We start from the raw sequence: 20429 nt of genomic DNA on the forward strand, positions 1-20429 counted from the left end.
CTTCCTCTGGAAATTTAGTGAGTTCAAGTAATACCACCTTCAACCACCAGGTGTCTCACACATGTTTTGAGTCCATCCTTTTCAATTAATACGTCCTATTTTCATAAGGTGTATAATGGTAAGGGTAGGTATATACTTTTAAATATTCTGGTACTCGGTCTAATGTAAAATACACTCAGTATAAGTTTGATTAATCATCATTACATAACTTGGTTATATAACTGTATCTCTATAAATGTATATCCGTAAACTGGTCTATCTAGGAAACACACACATTGTTATATATTTCATCAATACCACATAAAATGATTATCTATATGGATACCTGTATAACTTCTGGTATCTCCACTGAACATTTGTTTATCTTAAGTGTAGGCTACAATCTTATAAGATTATAATCATGATTATATGTTTTTCCTAATACTAATTCGTTACTTAAAACACTTCTACTTATAAAATCACACTTTCATATACATTTTCTTCATAGCAAAGTTGTTGGGTCCGCAGACGCCAACATTATAATGTCTCTGTGACCTACAATGTCAGAGATAGTTTAAAATGACTTATGATAACCTTATTGATACCTTATATTATTTTTGACTAGCATAATATTCAACATTCACTAATGTGTTGAGAGGGACCTTGAACATTCTCACTGGGTGTTTAGAACTGACTTGTTTGTTTGAACCATCTTAAAAGTTCATACAATGGTTCTGTTAACCAAGGTGTTAGCTATTTAAACAGTTCTCCACTCGAACACAATGTGAGGCTATCTCTATGCTATAAAAGTCTATGTCTCCTTGTGTCCTGTGGCAGTGTTTGTTTATTCACAATACCATGTAAGTATCTCCTTGTTTTGTGACAGGAATAGTCTTTGTTCCAACAGCTTCCTTTACAATACATGCTTGTAAAAGTCTTCAATATTTGAGGTAGTAAAGGAAGGCTTTTTCAAACATGAGGATGTCCATTTTATCCTAAAGGTCCCCAAGAGGGCAACAGTTCAACTATTTAACATCACAGTTCATCTACTTGGTGAGGCCTAAGCATCTCTCATGTTTCTGCCAGTAAATATAAAATATATTTCTTCCTGAATTCACAACAAAGGGTTTGTTGCTGAACCTGCAGCGCATGTCTAATTTGAAGGTATTGGTGGAATTGCCTAGGACAGCTCTCAAATTTTGCAAGTGAAAATGAAGACTGAAGAGTGTGGGCTTGCGGGGGGTGGGGGGGTGAGCACCGCCGGCAGGCAGGGTTGAATAGGAACTCTTCTCCCAGTGGATCACCCAGAGGATAAGAGACGAGAGAGCTGGCCGGATCATCAGAGCGCAGAACATCGCTGTAACAGCTTTCATTTCGATTGCCACGTGTTCCCCGCGCTCGCTGTTACATACAGCCCTGCCTCCTGGCCCAGGTACCTTGATAGACAGAACACCTGTCCAATCCCGGGGATGTGTGACGTATATCAAAGTTCCCGGGCCAGGAGGCAGGGCTGTATGTGACAACGAGCGCAGGGAACACACGGCAATTGAAATTAAAGCTGTTACAGCGATGTTCTTCTGCACTCTGATGATCCGTCCAGCAATCCTCTTCCTCTCTTCCCCTGCACAAGTAGGCTGCATTGTTGGGCACGGGTGTGGCTGCATTGTTGGGCACGGGTGTGGCTGCATTGTTGGGCACGGGTGTGGCTGCATTGTTGGGCACGGGTGAGGCAGCGTTAATGGATACAGAAATTGAGATTTACTTGAACAAATAGCGCTTGCTCAATCAAGTGAAAAACAAAAACTCACATAAATGTGTAATCAATAATGTACAGATGAATAAAAGTGGTAAGAATAAATTAACGTGTATGCAACAATCCATATGTCCGTGGTGATTAAAATAAAGTTCTTTTTGCCAAGAAAAAATGCTTTTTCTCAGTTGAAATCCCACAGTGTAATAGTATGAAGTGCTCCCAAAATGATTCTTAAGCCTTGTACAAACGGTACGATCGTTTGCCAACCGAGCGTCTGATTTTTGTCAAAAGGGCGTGTGCTAGGATCTTGTCTTGCATACTAACTTTACACAATTGTCGTGATACAAACACGAACGTAGTAATGTACTACAAGGAATTTCTGCTCTTGAGCGCCACCCTTGGTGCCCCTTCTGTTAATTTTGTGTTTGGTAAGCATTGATTCCGAGCGTGTTTGTACTTTCGACTTTTGTGTGACGGATTTGTGTACTGACCATACGAAAATCAGACGTGGAGCCGTTGTCCGCCCAAATTTACTAGCCTGCCATCCAACATTTCTTGGCCGAAATTTCGAAAACAATTGTCTAAAGGAGCGTACTAACGGTAAGAATTTAGCGATGCCATAAAATACATCTTGGGGTGTGGGACTGTTAACCCCCCTGTCCTTGCCGTACTGCAAAGTGGCTAAGCTGATACGGGCCTTTTTTCTTTCTCCATATAAGATCTTGAAATTGAAACTCTATGCGCCTAAACCACTTGTTGGATATCCACATACGGGAAATTTTAAAAATGTACAGAAGCTGCAGGGGCCAAGCCATCTTTATTAAATTGACTCGGCCCACTACTGACAAGGGAAGCTTAAACCAATTAGTTTTTGTTTGTCCAGCAAGAGGCTAAGATTTAATTTGTGATAGTGGGAAGGCTCAGAAGAGACCACCACCCCCAGATATTTAAAAGAATTGGTGACAGCAATTTGATTGGCACAAGTCGGGAGAGGTGCTCCTATTTGGTCAAGGGGCATAAGGATAGATTTGGACCAGTTTACTGTGAAGCCGGAAAATTCACCAAATGTATTAATTGTCATCAAAGTCTGCAAGGAGCATGCTGCGTCGCCAAGATAAAGCAAAGTGTCATCCGCGTAAAGAGAAATGTTCTCATCTAAAGAACCTCGGCGAAATCACACTATGTTGGGGTCCTTGCAGATTAAGATGGCTAACTGTTCAACTGCAAGGGCAAATAGAAGGGGAGACGGTGGATACCCCTGTCTAGTTACCCTGTGTAAAGGGAAGGGTGGAGAGAGGACACCATTAATACCCAATCTGGACCTGGGGTCAGAGTAAAGAACACCTACCCAATTGATGAAATCTTGCCCCCAACTGAAGCGAGAGAGAATCTCTCAGAGATTGGGCCATTCAATGCTATCAAAAGCCTTGGCTGCATCTGAAGAAAGAATGGCCCTACCTCCTGGATTGTCCACTGGTACCTGTAGACTAAGGAAGAGCCTTCTAATATTTTTAGTTGTGGACCCCGACTGGTCGTGGTGGATCAGTTTTCCAATCACTTTAGAGAGTAGCCATATCGCACGCAAGTAATTTGACGTCCGTATTTAATAAGGAGATAGGAAGGTGTGAAATCGGGAGAAGTTGATCTTTCCCTGGTTTGGGAATTACTACAACTATGGCCTCATTCATAGAATCAGGCAAAAGCCCCGTTTTTGCTGCCTCTCGGAGTCTGTGTAAAGGGTTAACTGTAGAGTTAACTGACCCCGATTATGATCAATCTCAGACTACTGGCACTTGGATTGTTGTCCTCTGGCCTGGAAAATCTCTACAGGATGAGGCTGAGGGTACCATTGTCACGCTAAGGGCTGGGTTCCAAGGGGTTATTGCATATATGCTGAGGAATAAGTGGTAAAGGGTTAATGTTCCTACGCTGGGGACTGAGAAGAAGGGGATTATACTCATATATGTTGCGGGTAGGTCACTTGGGTTTAATGCATTTACACAGCAGGTGCATAATCGAGGGATTAATGCACATGCTTCTGTGTCTGGTTACTGAGGGGAAAATGCACGTATTCTGCAGACTTGTTACTGAGGAATTAACACATACATTAGGGGACTGATCACCAAGGAGTTAATGCTCATAAGATGGGGATGGGTGATTCTAGGGTTAGTGCTCGTTCCATTGCAGCTAATCACTGAAGTGATATTTATACATACATATATACTGGAGACTTGTGTTAGAGGGGTTAATGAACATATGCATACCAACTAGTCATTAAAGGGTTACTGCGTGTACACCGCTGGTGTAAAAACTGGATTGTAAGTTCTGTGTACTGGAAAGTCCATCTCATTGACGACATGGATACTGAGAAGTGAGGTGTGCGTTTCCTGGGGCAACACAGGGGAAATTGTGTATATGTATAGAATAGGGAGTATCTGCAGGGGTAACTGGAGATTGTCTGTCTTTTGGGAAGGATACAGGAGAAGGACCAATGTATGTACTGGCGGAGGGGTTCTCGCTGGAGAAAGCTGTTTTGCATCTGTAGATGGATATCTTACTGAAAGATTTATGTGTGTACATGCTGGGGGTAGGATCTTGCAGAGGAAAGACCAGCACCATGAATGTGTGCTGTGGATGAGATCTTACTGATAGGGCATGCCTTGTGTAGCTACATTCAAGACTGGGTTCAGAATCATCCAGTGAAAAGTAGAACCTTTTCATTACACTATAGTAAAGGATATGACTACACCCCTCCTAACAAATTAGTTTCATAAGGATTGATAGATGTGTTTTTTTCAGGTATACTGAACTGTTGGTTATTGGTAAACGTGCTGTTTTTTTGTTTATTTACTTGAGTTTTGTAACTCTTAATTTATTTTCAGGCCTGAATTGTTTCGGCAGCGTGTGCTTGAGTTAAATGCTTCTGATGAAAGAGGAATACAAGTAGTTCGGGAGAAAGTGAAAAATTTCTCTCAGCTCACAGTTGGTGGCAGCCGTAATGAGTAAGCAGCATATTTCTTTGTTCTGCTCACATGTTTGTGATCTGCTTTCACTTCCTTTTAAGGGGGTTCCTCTGAGACCTTGAACATCACTCTGGAACATAGACTTCATCCCTGAGAGAACTGTTTGTTATGTTATCTGCATATGAATTGCTTTAAAAACTAGCTTTAACTCATAATTACTATTAAAATGTAGTCTGCTTCCTAATAATTTGAAACTTATACTAGGTACAGATCCACACCTCCATATAAAAAGCTATGAGCTCATGTGCATGCAGTTACTGGTGTGTGCTTAGAAATGTGAAAAGGGCATTCCTTTAGATCTAAATCTTAAAAGAGAAGTATGAGATTTTATTATTATTATTTTTTTTTTAATCATACTATTTGGATGCAGCATCGGTCTTCCGTCAGCTCCTGAGAACCGAGCGATCAAAAAACGCCGATTGCACGGTTCTCAGAGCTCCCTGAGCAAAGAGCTGGTGACTGTCGGTGTATATTATTTAGTAGGTGTGAAAGTTAGTCTACAAATGTGGTATATATTTGAATATTGATTATTCCTGATGTACTGACAGCCAATCTCAGGCCCTAAAAATGCCAGGACAGTACAAATACGTTCCACATGATCTCTTTTTGGAAAGTAGACAGTTTGGGGTATTTAGTAAGAGGCATGGCAAGTTTTTTGAAGTTGTAAATCATTTTTGTCATAATTTTTTTGGAAAATTAGGGAATTGAATCCATTTTTTTCACTTTTTTTTTTTTAACATAATGTCACCAGTGCAGTACAGCGTCATAACATGACTGCTGTGGCGGTGATCAGGGATACTGACTGGTGATGGTATGTGTAAAATAAACATTTTATTATTATTTTTTTTCCTTAAATTTTTACAGTGAGAAAGAAATCCTATTCTTTTATGCCTTGCGTACCCCTATTTTCACAGGAAAAGTATACTGAGGCAGAACAGGTTTTGTTATTATATTTTGCCCCAGGCTATTACTTTATGCTAAGTCCTACCATTAACACTGCCCTTGCTGTTCTAGCAGTGAAAAATAGTACATTTTTCTTGCATTCTTCTTTCCTGTGTTTAGACATAAATGGCTTTGTGTTTGTGTGTAGTGGGAAGCCTTGTCCCCCATTTAAGATTGTTATTCTGGATGAAGCGGACTCAATGACATCAGCAGCACAGGCTGCTCTGCGACGCACCATGGAGAAAGAGTCTAAAACAACTCGATTCTGCCTCATTTGCAATTATGTCAGCAGGTAAAAATATAGATGTATTTCTATCACAAAAATGTGACAGCAAACATGTACTTGCAGATACCTAGTTATTCTGAAATAAGCTATGACAATGGCAGGAAGTTTGCCTTTTTTGTGCTGTCAAAGTAAACCATTTGTAAAAGAAATGGTGGGAGGGTTCCCATTGCTGGCCTTTCTTATGAAAATGCTAGTTGCTTGGCTATCCTGCTGATGATGCTTTCAAACTTTCTGGGTCACTGGCCTGGGACATGTATTTAAATAAGGAAAATTAAGAGGTAAGTCAGATGTCTTAATCTACATACCTTTTTGGGTCAAAGAATACTTGATTTTGTATCACGGACAGTACTCAATTTTCTAGGTCAAAGAATGAAAGACCTGGACAGCAAGGCAACTAGCATTTTAAGTAGGAAAAGATTTTCAACAGCAGCAACTGATTTTCTCATGGCTGATTTTGCTTAAATCCTTTTTAATTGTTTTGTTAAATTGTTTGGGGCGACCTAATTCAGACATGTTAGGTGATTTTTAATAAAGTGGTTGTAAATTCACAGGTTTTTTTAATTTATTTTTTTTTATTAACAAACCTCTTATAAGTACCTGCTTTGTGCAATGGTTTTACATAGAGCAGCCCTGATCCTCCTCTTCTTGGGCCCCCGCCAACACTCCTGGCCCACTCCCAAGTCAAGCACTGTGTGTCCATAAGACACAAGTGAGGCCTTTCCCTGTCCCCCTCCTCCCTCCTCACTGGTTATGATGGACAGTGTGCACATCGCTGGAGAGATCGGGCTCAGTAAGTTGGGGGGAGCTGCTTTGCAGAAGGTTTTTTTTATCCTAATGCATGGAATGCATTAGATTAGGGTGAAAAAAATGTTCTGCCTTTTTAGAGCCACTTTAAATTGAACTGAAACCACATGGGTGATTCCAAGTGAAGTGAACATATTTACTTTAAAAATACAAAGCAATTTTGCTTTGGAATGTATTATTCAGTTAAATAAAACAAGTTAGTCTCGCTTCCTGTTACATTAGTAAATCACTTCTTTGGTGTCTGACAGTCAAACCATTAAACAAAATATGTGTAGCATTTAATCTATTGTTAAGGACTAATCAAAATAAACTTTAAACATTTTGCAAATGATTGCATATCAACCCTTTCCAGGCAACAGGTAGAGCTGTAGGCATGTAATTTGCCTAGCTAGCCTTTCATTTTTTTTTTTAAAGAAAGACAATTTGTAATATCTGTTTTGGCTATTAGGCGCTATACACACAGTTCCCTTCCCTGCTTTGTTCAGACTAAGGGTGCATCACACCTGCAAATGCACCCACACTCAGATTAGATGTGAGAACCCCAGCACGGCTTCCTGCGATTAGCTGCAGAAAGCAGACGCATTAATAGCAATATGAGGCTGTCGGCTCCCACAACTAATTGTGGCCTCTTGCATGTGATCCCTGGATGAGTGATTAACTGCAGGAGCCGGCACTCCTAAGCCTCGGTTCACACTGAGGCAGCGCGACTTTCAGCGCGACTGCCTCAGGCGGCCTGGACACGACAGGGGCGGCGACTTGCAAAACGACTTCTATATAGAAGTCTTTGCAAGTCGCCCCCAAAGTAGTACAGGAACCTTTTTCTAAGTCGGAGCGACTTGCGTCGCTCTGATTAGAACGGTTCCATTGTACAGAACGGGACGCTACTTGTCAGGCGGCTAAGTCGCCTGACAAGTCGTCCTAGTGTGAACCGACCCTTAGGGCTAATTGTGGGAACCCCCACTTGGGGTTCTCTCATCTGGTTGGAGTGTGGGTCATTTCGCAGGTGTGAGTGCAGTCTAAGCCATACTGAAGTTACAGTGTTTGTTACCCCAACACTTCATATTCCTGATATGTGTCTGTATTTTTATATCTATACAAAAATGTTTTCCCTTTTATTTCTATTTTAAACTGAATGGGTTGTTTTACAAGGCAATCGTTTGCCTCTCTCTTACTTAGAGCCCTTGCACACTGGGGCGGTTTGCAGGCGCTATTGCGCTAATAATAGCGACTGCAAACCGCCCCGAAAGTGCCGCTACTTTCATTCCAGTGTGCAAGCCCCGAGGGCTTGCACACTGGAGCGATGCGCTGGCAGGACGGTAAAAAAAGTCCTGCCAGCAGCATCTTCGGAGCGGTGAAGGAGCGGTGTGTATACCGGTCCTTTACCGCTCCTGTCCATTGAAATCAATGGGACGGCGCGGCTATACCGCCGGCAAAGCACCTCTGCAGAGGCGCTTTGTGGTGGTATTTAACTCTTTCTCGGCCGCTAGCGGGGGGTAAAACCGCCCCGCTAGCGGCCGCATACCGACGGTAAAACGCCGCTAATAATAGCGGCGTTTTACCGCCGACGCCGCCCCAGTGTGCAAGGGCTCTTAAAAAGTGATTGTAATCTTGAAGGTAAAAGTTGTGTACACTAAAGTTTGTCGATATTGACACTTGTGTTGCTAGAGACATCTGGAGACTGTCTGAGCTCAGGAGAATGAGATTCTATTGTGTGTCCAGCAGGGTAAGTCCACTTAGCTGGAGAACCATGACGCTGAACCTGCAGCATTTGGCCTTAGCAGCCAGTAGTGGAGAGGCCGCATTGATTTGTAAAAGGGGCTGTATTGGCAATGATCTCTAGCAGTTTTTCATTTAACATTTCAGTCTCGGACTGTCCTTTCAGTCTGTTTCCATCCACAATTTGTAGCGTTCTCCAACAATCTAAATATTATGTTTGCTTAGATGATGTATGGGGCAGTACTTTGAGGAGCTTAGTAATGTATCTATTAAGCTGAGCACCACTGCTCTCAACTCTGCTGAAAATACCCTGTGACTGTATGTTTTTAATGTTAGGACTATCCAGTTTTACCATTGCGCTTTATGTGCCTATTCTTTTTCATCTAGAATAATTGAGCCTTTAACATCTCGATGCTCCAAGTTTCGTTTTAAACCACTTGCTGATAAAATACAAACGCAAAGAATTCTGGATATCTGCACAAAAGAAAATTTGCTTATTACAAATGAGGTAACTATTCTGTTTATACAGGAAAAAACACTGTGTATGTCTTTCTCTGAATGTTTCCCATGTGGTGGTTGCAATAAAGTTGAACTCAGGAAATATGAAAAATCATAAACCCTTCCCCCGCAGCTCCCCCCACCTCTTCTCCCCGATGCTCCAGCTTGTGATTGGTCTTTTGTCTCCTAATTTCCCTAGAGTTCAACTGTAAATTATTTGTTCAATAGGATGATTATATTTGAATTTAAGCAAAATTTTTCCGCAAGTAATCAGTAACAGAGTTGATGGTCATGTTAATATGTGTTGATACAACCTTCATTCTGTCACTGGAAGAGAGCAAGCATCCCATATATTAGTGAAAGAGATCATTGGTGTTAGGCTTAACACTGGTATAGTGTTATTTCACTGGTCTGTTGCGGGTAACGATACGTAGAAGAAAATGGAAATGCCCCCAATACAAGTGTCTAGCCAATTCAACACATGCAAGCTTATCAACATGCTAGTGTAAATAAAAGCAATACAACTTGCATATCATAATATGGTTATAGAAAGTATCCTGTTAACTTTTCAGCTCTTGAGGACAAGTCAGCACATAAAATGTTCACACTACTTGGATGAGCTAAGTGTAGGATGGTGGCCTCCATTTTTTTCTGCTTTGTGAGCGGAGTTTCACATTGATAGACCACTTGTGTTGCTTGCTGATGGGCTATGCTGTATTTGTTTGCAGGCAGTATCCCGTCTGGTTGAAGTATCAGAAGGTGACTTGAGAAAAGCCATCACTTTTCTGCAAAGTGCTACAAGGCTTACTGCAGGAAAAGAAATTACAGATGTTGTGGTAACAGAAATTGCAGGGGTAAGAAGTGCTTTATGATATTAGATGATGATGTATTGCATGTCCCTTTTTACCATGAGTCTCAATTTCCTATTACTTAGAACTTTTTTCACCATGCAGTTTTCCAATTTGGCTTAACTGTCAAAACTACAAGAATCATGTAAATAGATCTCTAAACAAATTGCAAATGGTTTATTTAATGAATTTTGGATAGAGTATGGAAGGGTTAGACCCCCTGTCAGTTTTTCTGCTGTCTGTGGCCTAACTTTGTCCCAGACATGAATCAGGAAAGAAGACAAAATCTCTGCAAAGTGACTGTTATTCCGCTGTAAGACAGTTGTCAACACAACAGGTGTTCCCATTGAAAGCTTTATAGTCAACTTTTGTGTTGCTGAATGTTGTAAAATTAAGGATTTCCTCTCACTTCCTGTGTCTGTGACCGTGTCAGGACAAATAGTGTGAATCTTCCCAGAGGGGACGCAGACAGTAATAAACATAATCCAACCCTCCCCCACTTCTATTCAAAATGTAAATGTTTGCCTTTATGTACACCTTAAAGTGGTTGAAAAGGCTGAAGGGTTTTTACCTTCATGCATTCTATGCATGAAGGTAGAAAACCACCTGTGTGCATCAGCCCCCTCTAAAACTTACCTGAGCCCCTTCTCGATCCAGCGATGTGCACGAGAGCCTCACCTCTCCTGGGTCGCTGCCTCCTCATTGGCTGAGACAGCAGCGGTAGCCATGCTCCTTAAAGTGGTAGTAAACTCTGTACTACCACTTGTACTTACAGGTAAGCCTATAACAAGGCTTACCTGTAGGTACTGTGAATATCTCTTAGACTTGCAAAGTTTAGGAGATAAATTCAGAGTGCATGCAGCCGATGACATCATTGGCACATGCACTCTGAGGCCCGGTTCACACTTGTGTGATGCCAGACATCGCATGTAATTCGCAGTGCACTGCTGTTCTATTACATGCGATGTCTGTGCGGTGCAATTTCAGCCATACAGATAGCATGGCTGATATCGCACCGCATTCGGTCCAAACATGCACAGGACCCTTTTTTCTGTTCGGACCAGAATCGGATCACGTGTGTTCACACATATGCGATCCGATTCATGTCCGAACTGTCAGTTTGCAGTGCGATATGCAAGCTGAACTGGGGGTGTCGTTAACAATGTATTGACACTCCCCAGCGGTTCGCATATGGCAGTATGAACTGACATGCGAGTCGGAGCAATGTGGGAACCTACAGTGGATTTGCGGTGTTCTCGCATCGCACAAGTGTGAACCGGGCCTGAAGGTCTGGCTTACAGTGCCCACAATTTTTTTGTTTGTCAGTGTCAAACAATCCTGTAGATGACAGTATAGCCTGACCATTTGTAAGAAAATGACTTTGTGTGGTGTACAAACTTTTTTTTTCTTTTAGTATGGTGGGGGAAATGATTACACCCACTGCAATTTATTATTACCTAATGTCCTTCCTTGTCATTGAAACAGTTTGTGGTGGGAAGTTGGGACACAGTGATAAAAACCTGGCAGAGGGTCTGAACATTCCCCACTAGATCCAACATGGTTGGTGTCTCCTCGTGTGATTATGTTCAATAATGTTCTTTGTATCACACATTTGCATATAATTAAATGGTAAACAAAACAATTTTGAATTTTATTTTAACAGGTGATCTCTAAAGAGACACTTAATTCAGTATTGGCTGCTTGTCAGAGTGGATTATTTGAGAAACTAGAAACAGTGGTTATGGTAAGAGCACCTGTTAAGTTATTGTGTCGGAAACCCCTTTTTAAAATTTATTTGTAAAAAATAGTCCTAAAAACAAGTCATATTTTTAACTGGAACTTTAAAAAAAATATATTCTTTTCACAGAGTCTAATAAATAATGGCCACGCAGCAACACAGCTTGTAAACCAATTCCATGATCTCATTCTTGAACGAGAGGACCTGACCGATAAGCAGAAAGCAGCTATTGCAGAGAAACTTGCTGTAAGTCTTCTATTGCATTTGTTCTTTTTTTCTTGTTTGTTAAACATAACATTTTGAATGCATAACATTCATAACATATTAAAGTTTATTGATATATTGATGCTTTTAAAGTGTGTTTGTGGCCAAGCTGTAGATTTCCAAGATGTTTACATATTAAACTATGCAGCTGCAGCCAATGTGAAGCAATTCAGCCTTAAAATTTACAGCAGAAACGCGTAAGTCATCCTTTTAGCAGTGCAGCTTATGCTCCTCCCTGCCAGAGCTCCTGCTCTGTGTTTACTATTACAGTGCCTTGTAAAAGTATTCACCCCCCCTTGGCTTTTTACCTTTTTTTGTTACATTACAGACTTTAGTTCAATGTTTTTTTAATCTGAATTATATGTGATGGATCAGAATACAATAGTCTAAATTGGTGAAGTAAAATTAGAAAAATATATACGTAAAACTATTTGGCATGTGCGTATGTATTCACCCCCTTTGTTATGAAGCCCATAAAAAGTTCTGGTGCAACCAATTACCTTCAGAAGTCACATAATTAGTGAAATGATGTCCACCTGTGTGCAATCTAAGTGTCGCATGATCTGTCATTACATATACACACCTTTTTGAAAGGTCCCAGACGCTGCAACACCTAAGCAAGAGGCACCACTAACCAAACACTGCCATGAAGACCAAGGAACTCTCCAAGTAAGGGACAATGTTGATGAGAAGTACAAGTTAGGTTATTTAAAAATATCCAAATCTTTGATGATCCCTAGGAGCACCATCAAATCTATCATAATCATATGGAAAGAACATGGCACAACAGCAAACCTACCAAGAGACGGGCGCACACCAAAACTCACGGACTGGGCAAGGAGGGCATTAAACAGAGAGACAGCACAGAGACCTAAGGTAACCCTGGAGGAGCTGCAGCGTTCCACAGCAGAGACTGGAGTATCTGTACATAGGACGACAATAAGTCGTACCCTTTATAGAGTTGGGCTTTATGGCAGAGTGGCCAGAAGAAAGCCATTACTTTCAGCAAAAAAACAAAATGGCAGGTTTTGAGTTTGATAAAAGGCATGTGGGAGACTCCCAAAATGTATGGAGGAAGGTGCTCTGGTCTGATGAGACTAAAATTAAACTTTTTGGCCATCAAAGAAAACTCTGTCTGGCGCAAACCCAACACATCACATCACCCAAGGAACACCATCCCCACAGTGAAACATTGTGGTGGCAGCATCATGCTGTGGGGATGTTTTTTAGCAGTGGGGACTGGGAAACTGTTCAGAGTTGAGGTAAAGATGGATGGCGCTAAATACCGGGATATTCTTAAGCAAAACCTGTACCACCCTGTGTGTGATTTAAGGCTAGGACAGAGGTTCACCTTACAGCAGGCCAATGACCCCAAACACACTGCTAAAGCAACACTTGAGTGGTTTAAGGGGAAACATGTAAATGTGTTGTTATGGCCTAGTCAAAGCCCAGACCTCAATCCAATAGAAAATCTGTGGTCAGACTTAAACATTGCTGTTTACAAGCGCAAACCATCCAACTTGAAGGAGCTGGAGCAGTTTTGCAAGGAGGAAAGGGTAAAAATTCCAGTGGTAAGATGTGGCAAGCTCATGGAGACTTATCCAAAGCGACTTGGAGCTGTGATAGCCGCAAAAGGTGGCTCTACAAAGTATTGACTTTAGGGGGGTGAAGAGTTATGCACATTAACAGGACAAATTGACTTTTTCTATTTGTTGTTTGCTTCACAATAAAAAAAAAAACATCTTCAAGGTGGTGGGCATATTCTGTAAATTAAATGATGCCAACCTCAGTAGAGGCACGAGACAGGGCTGTCCGCTCTCCCCACTTCTATATGCCCTAGCCGCAGAACCCTTGGCCGTGTCTATCCATGCAAACTCAGAGATTAAGGATTTACAGATGGGACCCCTAACAGAAAAAAATAAGTATGTATGCAGACGATACATTGTTATATCTCGCTGACTCAGGTCCTTCCCTCCAGGCTGCACTCCAGTTGATTGAACGGTTCGGAACATTTTCCGGACTGAAGATCAATTGGGAGAAGTCCCAAATCCTCCCGATCGACAGTTTCCTGCCACCAGAGTCCCAGACAGGAATGCCACTTCAAAGAGTAAGTACCATCAAATACTTAGGAATTCACATATCCAGGAATCCGGCCGATTAAATCATTCTCAATATCGAACCCCTGTTCTCACTAGTCAGAGCCAAGATACGTGTATGGGCCCGCATGCCTCTGGGGATATGGGGCCGCATAAACCTGATAAAAATGGTCCTCCTCCCTAAAATCTTATATGTATTATGGCACACCCCAATTTACTTACCCCGAAAATATTTTAAATCACTTGAAGCCCTCCTTTGTCTGGGGAACCAGCAGGCATAAACTCGCCTGGCAAGTGCTCAAAAATCCAACTGATATGGGAGGCACGGCTCTACCAGATTTCAACCTCTATTATATTGCGTCTTAACTGTCCCAATTGTTTCACATTGACAAGACAGATAACACACGATTCCGAACCCTACTTTGCCCACGAGGAGCACAGCTCACTGGAGACTCGCTATATGCAATATCAGTGGGCTCCAGAAGTGGTGAATCGGGAGGAGATGCGAAATCCCTTGTATATTATTACAGACATATTTGGGACCTCGCCTCTACCGAATTAAAGATACACCAATATGGCACAATAAAGACCTGGCAGAATTCCTACACATCCCAGATCCCGAGTTGTGGGAAACAAAGGGTGTATACTATTTGCATAACTTATTCTCAGATGGAAACCTCAAAACCTACAATATGCTCAAAGAGGAGTTCTCACTCAATAATTGCATGTTCTTTAGGTTTCTGCAAGTAAGACATGTGGCCCAAGCGCAATTTTTGCATACCTCTCCACTACCCACCCTTCACCCTATTTATAGCCAAGAATACAGACTCGTGCGGATTGATATCCACATTTTACAACATGCTTTCAGTTCCCACCTCTACTAAGATAGCATTTGACCTGAAGCCTCGCTGGGAAAGGGAGGTGGGACCCATGGAGAATGAGGAATGGGAGGAGGCTCTAGAGTCCTGTAAAGCAGTGTCCCCTAGACTCTCAGACAGACTATCCCAGATCTATAATGACTCACAGGACATATCTCACCCCTATTCGTGTAGCCAGATATAAAAGCAACCAGTCCATCTTGTGTTTGCTGTGTGGACAAGAGACGGGTACGTTTTACCATTTACTGTCGACCTGCACAAAAATTCAAGGTCTCTGGAAACAAGTTGTGACCTTTTTGCATGACATCATGGGCTCTCCTACAGCGCTAGACCCAAAACAATGTTTACCTGGGATATTTCCTGATACAGTAGACAAATTCACTAAAATTTTCCTTCACGAAACTCTATTTTCAGTCAGAAAATAATCGCCAGAAAGTGGATGAGACCATCCACCTCTAGTTTTACGGAATGGAAGGCGGAAGTCAACATATCCTTGCCCTATAAAAAATACATATACACCAACAGAGGCTGCCCAGCCAAATACAGTAAGATCTGGGACCGCTGGCTACAGGAATCAGAGACGTGCAGTTAAACATGAACCTGACCAGTGACACTAAGGCTCAGATGCATAAATGGATAATTAATCTCTATTTCTGCAGTATTTTGTGTATGCACTTACAAAGATTTACATCAGCATATACTATTGTATAATATTTGCTATACCTGTATTGAATGCACTATTCGTTTTATGGAACTCATTATGTGATTTATGTATACAAATACTACGTTAAATATGTATGCATCATTTTTACTCAATAAAAAACTTTGTTCAATGAAAAAAAAAAAAAAAGATGCAAATCCTCAAACAATCCATGTTTTTCCAGGTTGTGAGGCAACAAAACATCAAAAATGCCAGGGGGGGGGGGGGGGGGGTGAATACTTTTGCAAGGCACTGTAGAGGGCTGGAAGGCTGCCGATATCACTTTTGGTAGGGTAGGGGGCAGGAAAAGCTGAACTGTTTAGACAAGGACTTGAACAACTTCCTTGTGCTATGAATTTTGAGAACGAATTGCTCCACAGTAAGCCCCGGTTCATACAGGGGCGGCACGACTTGCAGGTCGCCTCACCGAGGCGACCTGCACACGACTGCCACGGCGACTTGCAAAACGACTTCTGTATAGAAGTCTATGCAAGTCGCCCCCAAAGTAGTACAGGAACCTTTTTCTAAGTCGGAGCGACTTGCGTCGCTCCTATTAGAACGGTTCCATTGTACAGAACGGGAGGCGACTTGTCAGGCGGCTAGGTCGCCTGACAAGTCGCCCCTGTGTGAACCGGCACTAAGGGCTTGCTGAAAGTGACCCTGACACTTGTAAAGAAAGTCAACCCTGCAAAGGGAGAACATGTTTACTTTTGTGCAGCCTATGTCTTAAGAATCTGCTGATTTGCTGGTCTCTGGCCACTGTAAATATTCCACACTTCTGTGTGCTTTGTGCACTGGTCCAAATCATTTGGTGGAGGGGGGATTATGGTGTGGGGTTGTTTTTCAGGGGTTGGGCTTGGCCCCTTAGTTCCAGTGAAGGGAACTCTTAAGGCATCAGCATACCAAGACATTTTGGACAATTTCATGGTCCCAACTTTGCAGTAACAGTTTGTGGATGGTCCTTTCCTGTTCCAACATGACTGTGCACAAAGCAAGGTCCATGAAGACATGGATGAACGATTTTAGGGTGGAGAAACTTGACTGGCCTGCAAAGAATCCTGAACCCAACTCGATAGAACACCTTTGGGATGAATTAGAGCGGAGACTGCGAGCCAGGCCTTCTCTTCCACATCAGTACCTGACATCACAAATGCACTTCTGAAAGAATGGTCAAAAGTTCCGATATACACACTCCTAAACCGGGTGGACAGCCTTCCCAGAAGAGTTGAAGCTGTTATAGCTGCAAAGGGTTGGCCAACTCAATATTGAACCCTATGAACCAAAACTGGGATGCCATTAAAGTTCATGTGGGGTAAAGGCAGGCGGCCTAATACTTTTGGTAATATAATGTAGCTGTAAGGCAGACCAGGCAAAAGGAATCTATTGCAAATCCACAGGTGAATATTTGCTCTGTTGAAGTCACACACAATGCTCAACCTCAGTGTCCCATGCACTGCAGCAAGTGCCAACTCTAACACTGGTCTCTGCATCTGATTCTATTGTCATAGCCTGGACCTAAACCTGAACCCTCAGCTGAGTGTGGCAGTAACTTTTCTTGCTGAGCCACCTGGAATGCTGGACAGCTCCCTGGACATGTCCTTAAATGATCCTGCCTTGAACACTTTGCTCCTTCCATGAACCACCTACTAAAGCCATGCTTTTGCACTTCCTGTTTACCAGATTATTATGCTCTTTTCAGCCAATATCACGCTCTGGTCACTCCTGCTGCCGTCCCTAACTTCGCTACCACTTGTTACCGACCCTTGGCTTGTTCCTCGACTATGCTTCTACTTGATCTCAACGTGCAACCACTCGCTACTGACCTTTGTCTTTTTTACTGGCTACTCTTCTGCTTATCCTACCTGATCCTGGATTCCAGCTTGCTGACCTCCTCATGGGGCAAACCTGAGCACAGCGACCTGGTACTAACACTCAGCAAAACCCATCGACACCATCAGGAGCTCTGGTGAACACCAGTTAGTACTTAGTTCTTAGACTATACACCTCAGGAGAGCTTGTGTCATGCGCCAGAGTGTCCAGCTTCTGTACTTATCCAGTTGATCGTTGGGTGCCTCGCTACTGCTATAGCTGCTGGCCTCTGAGCCTGTCTCCAGATCGTGACACTATTTTAGGCACGCAACAAGTGGGGCCTACCTGACAAAAGTAGAGTGTTCTGCATCTGCATTGCAGCCATTGGCTCCTGCTGCTGTCAATCAACTCCAATGATGCGGCGCTGGGGGGCGAGGCCGAGTCCTGCATTCTGTGTGAATGGACACAGATGCAGGACTCGGCAGAGCGCCCGCATGGGTGTCCACCAAGGAGAGCACTTCTCCAACGTGGATACTCGATGCGGAGAGGAGCCACCAGTGCCGCAGAGGGACCCCAGAAGAGGTCGATCGGGGCCACTCTGCAAAATGAACTGCACAGTGGAGATAAGTATGACATGTTTGTTATTTAAAAAAAAAAAAACAAGGGTTTACAACCCCTTTAAGATGCACATCCCAGAGTCTTTTAAAAATATCCATACTCCCCACTGCCACCACCAATTGGAAGAAAGTTCCACAGCCTTATTGCCCTGACAGTGAAAAAAACATGGCCTCTGTAGACATCCAGTGTGCTTTTCTGCATTTTCCCATTTATCCACCTCGTCAGCGATTTGTTTTGCTTTTTTCTTTTTTTGCGCTTTGCACTGCCATACAACTACTTTCAGTTTGTTGCCCTGCCTTTTGGCCTATCATCTGTATCCAGAGTATGCAAAAAACATATTATATACTGTACACTGCTATATCAATATTGTTTTTATTCAGTGCCAGATTTCAACAAGCAATGCTGCTGATGAAATGTATACTGTAATTTCGACACTTAGTACAAGTAAATCCTGTAAACTATGGGAAAGGATAACGTTCTCTGGAACTCTTATTTTATTTAAAAATAATGCAAAGGAAGTGAAGTGTAGGAGGAGAGCCCAGTAAGGCTCCTTTCACACTGCTGCAATGTGGTTTGACTGCAGTGCAGTGTACCCTTGGTTTTTGTGTGGGTTACCCATGGTTTCCAATAGACCTCTATTATTTTGTTATTTGTTTATTATTATTTTGTTTCGTTTTCTTAAAGTGCACCAAAAGTCCTGCATGCTGCATCTTTGGTGCGCTTTCAGAAAATGTGCCAAAACATGGGACATAATAAGTCGATGGAAAACTGCGGGCACAGTGCATTTCAGTTTGGCAGCAGTGTGAAACGGCCCAAAGAGTTGCACTCCAGGATACAAATCTCAATACTTAACTAGTGTCATCCTTTTTCATGCAGGAGGAAATGTAATATGCTATCTTACTGCAGACTGTTATTACTAATTATGTTCATTATTTTGGCAGGAAGTTGACAAATGTTTGGTGGATGGAGCAGATGAATACCTGCAAATGCTCAGTCTTTTTGCAGTTGTTATGCAACAGATGACTCAAAACAACTAATACAGCTATTTCCCAATGGATGAGCCGCTCTTAATTTGTTGTATACACTTTGTGTAAATGCTTGCATCTTTTTGAAAAAAGATGAAATATATATGTATATATTTTTTGTAAAGAATGTTAGTTTTGGCAGCAATAGATTTTCATGTAGTATTGTTGTAGGACTCATTGGACTAGGCAAGAAACAAAGAGCACACCCATAAAGTAGCAAGATTTGATTATCAGGAGGTGATATCTTGTACATTGATGAGCATTTTTGTATACTTATGAAAATTGCCCAGTCAGTATGTGTTTAAAATAGAGAGTTTAAAGACAAGCTTGGCCTTTGCAAAGAAAATTATGGGGGCTTTAATTGCTGAAAATGTTAGTTGCTTGGCTGTCCTAAGTAAATGACTTCAGTGCTTTTTTTAGTCACTGACCTTAGAACAAGTAATCAGATTAGGAGTTCTGATGTCAGTTGTTGCCTGCTTCTCCCAACTTACTGATTCAGACAGTATTTAAGCCATAAATGCCAGGTAGCTAGCATTTTTTAGAATTTCAGTAATGGCAGCACCAATTTTCCAACTAGTATCCCTGGGCACCATATCTGTATCTCTTGACCATATAAACCTCATTTCAGTTTCATGAGCAAGCTTTGTGGGAAAAATCATGCAGGCATATTCAGTAAGGCAGATTCAGAGGAATGCTAAAGGGCAAAGTGTAGTAACGAACAGCAATTCAGTTTCCATTGATTGAAGCCAAGTGACTGAAAGGTTAACTGTGAATAGTTGACTGCAGTTTGCTCTGATAAATGAACCTGTGCCCAGATCATGCAGATTTAATTTGGTACATATTCATTTTTTTGTTTAAACAAGCAGTAAAAGTACTTGAAAACAAGTTCTCATGCATCTCTGTATTTATTAGTTCTGTGGAGAAATACATTTTCGAATGTAAGTAATCTTAGATTTTTTTCTATGACAGTCTGTAAATGTAAAATGTATTAAACCTATTTGCTGACAAAGGGGAACAGAGTAAATGAAAAAGATGATATAAAATTGCATCAGCTACAACCACTAAACCCTAAATATCACAATATCGATTAAAAGAGGTTTCTGCATCCACCACCTGAGAAGCTATGCACTCTTTGCAGACTTTGATTGTAAATGCATATTTTGTGTTTGATCTTTTCAGTGCAAAGTAAAAATGTAAACATTGTAACCTTAAGGCTGCATTCACACTACAACTATTTGAATCACGGGCAGATTTGCCGTGGATCTGCCTGTGATTTGACAGCGCCGATGTGTGAATGACAAAATGCAGGACTCGCATTCGAGATGCCATTCATTTGAATGACACCTCAAATCGCAGTGCGGGTCTGCTGCATCGCAAGATGCATGTCACCCAAAAGTAGCACCTGAACTTGGGGGCGACATGCGTCACGCGATTGCAGCACGTTTTATCGCG

At 41.9% G+C, this 20429-nt stretch overlaps 1 protein-coding gene across 4 annotated transcripts in view; it reads left to right on the plus strand.

Annotated features, from left to right (window-relative positions):
* Window positions 1-19862, plus strand: part of RFC4 (replication factor C subunit 4) — a 98684-nt gene extending 78822 nt beyond the window's left edge. For 3 of the 4 annotated variants that reach the window (XM_073626305.1, XM_073626306.1, XM_073626307.1), the window contains exons 5-11: window positions 4615-4734; window positions 5846-5989; window positions 8891-9011; window positions 9730-9855; window positions 11513-11593; window positions 11717-11833; window positions 12592-12741. In XM_073626305.1, coding sequence (XP_073482406.1) covers window positions 4615-4734; window positions 5846-5989; window positions 8891-9011; window positions 9730-9855; window positions 11513-11593; window positions 11717-11833; window positions 12592-12726 — 844 coding nt within the window. In that variant the 3' untranslated portion in view covers window positions 12727-12741. Of the gene's footprint in view, window positions 1-4614; window positions 4735-5845; window positions 5990-8890; window positions 9012-9729; window positions 9856-11512; window positions 11594-11716; window positions 11834-12591; window positions 12742-18893 lie in introns of those variants that run through there. The other variant, XM_073626308.1, reaches the window with a different exon arrangement.
* Window positions 19863-20429: the final 567 nt, after the last annotated feature.

The sequence above is a fragment of the Aquarana catesbeiana genome, linkage group LG04 (assembly GCF_042186555.1).
Source record: "Aquarana catesbeiana isolate 2022-GZ linkage group LG04, ASM4218655v1, whole genome shotgun sequence".
In the NCBI taxonomy this organism is placed as follows: Eukaryota; Metazoa; Chordata; class Amphibia; order Anura; family Ranidae; genus Aquarana; species Aquarana catesbeiana.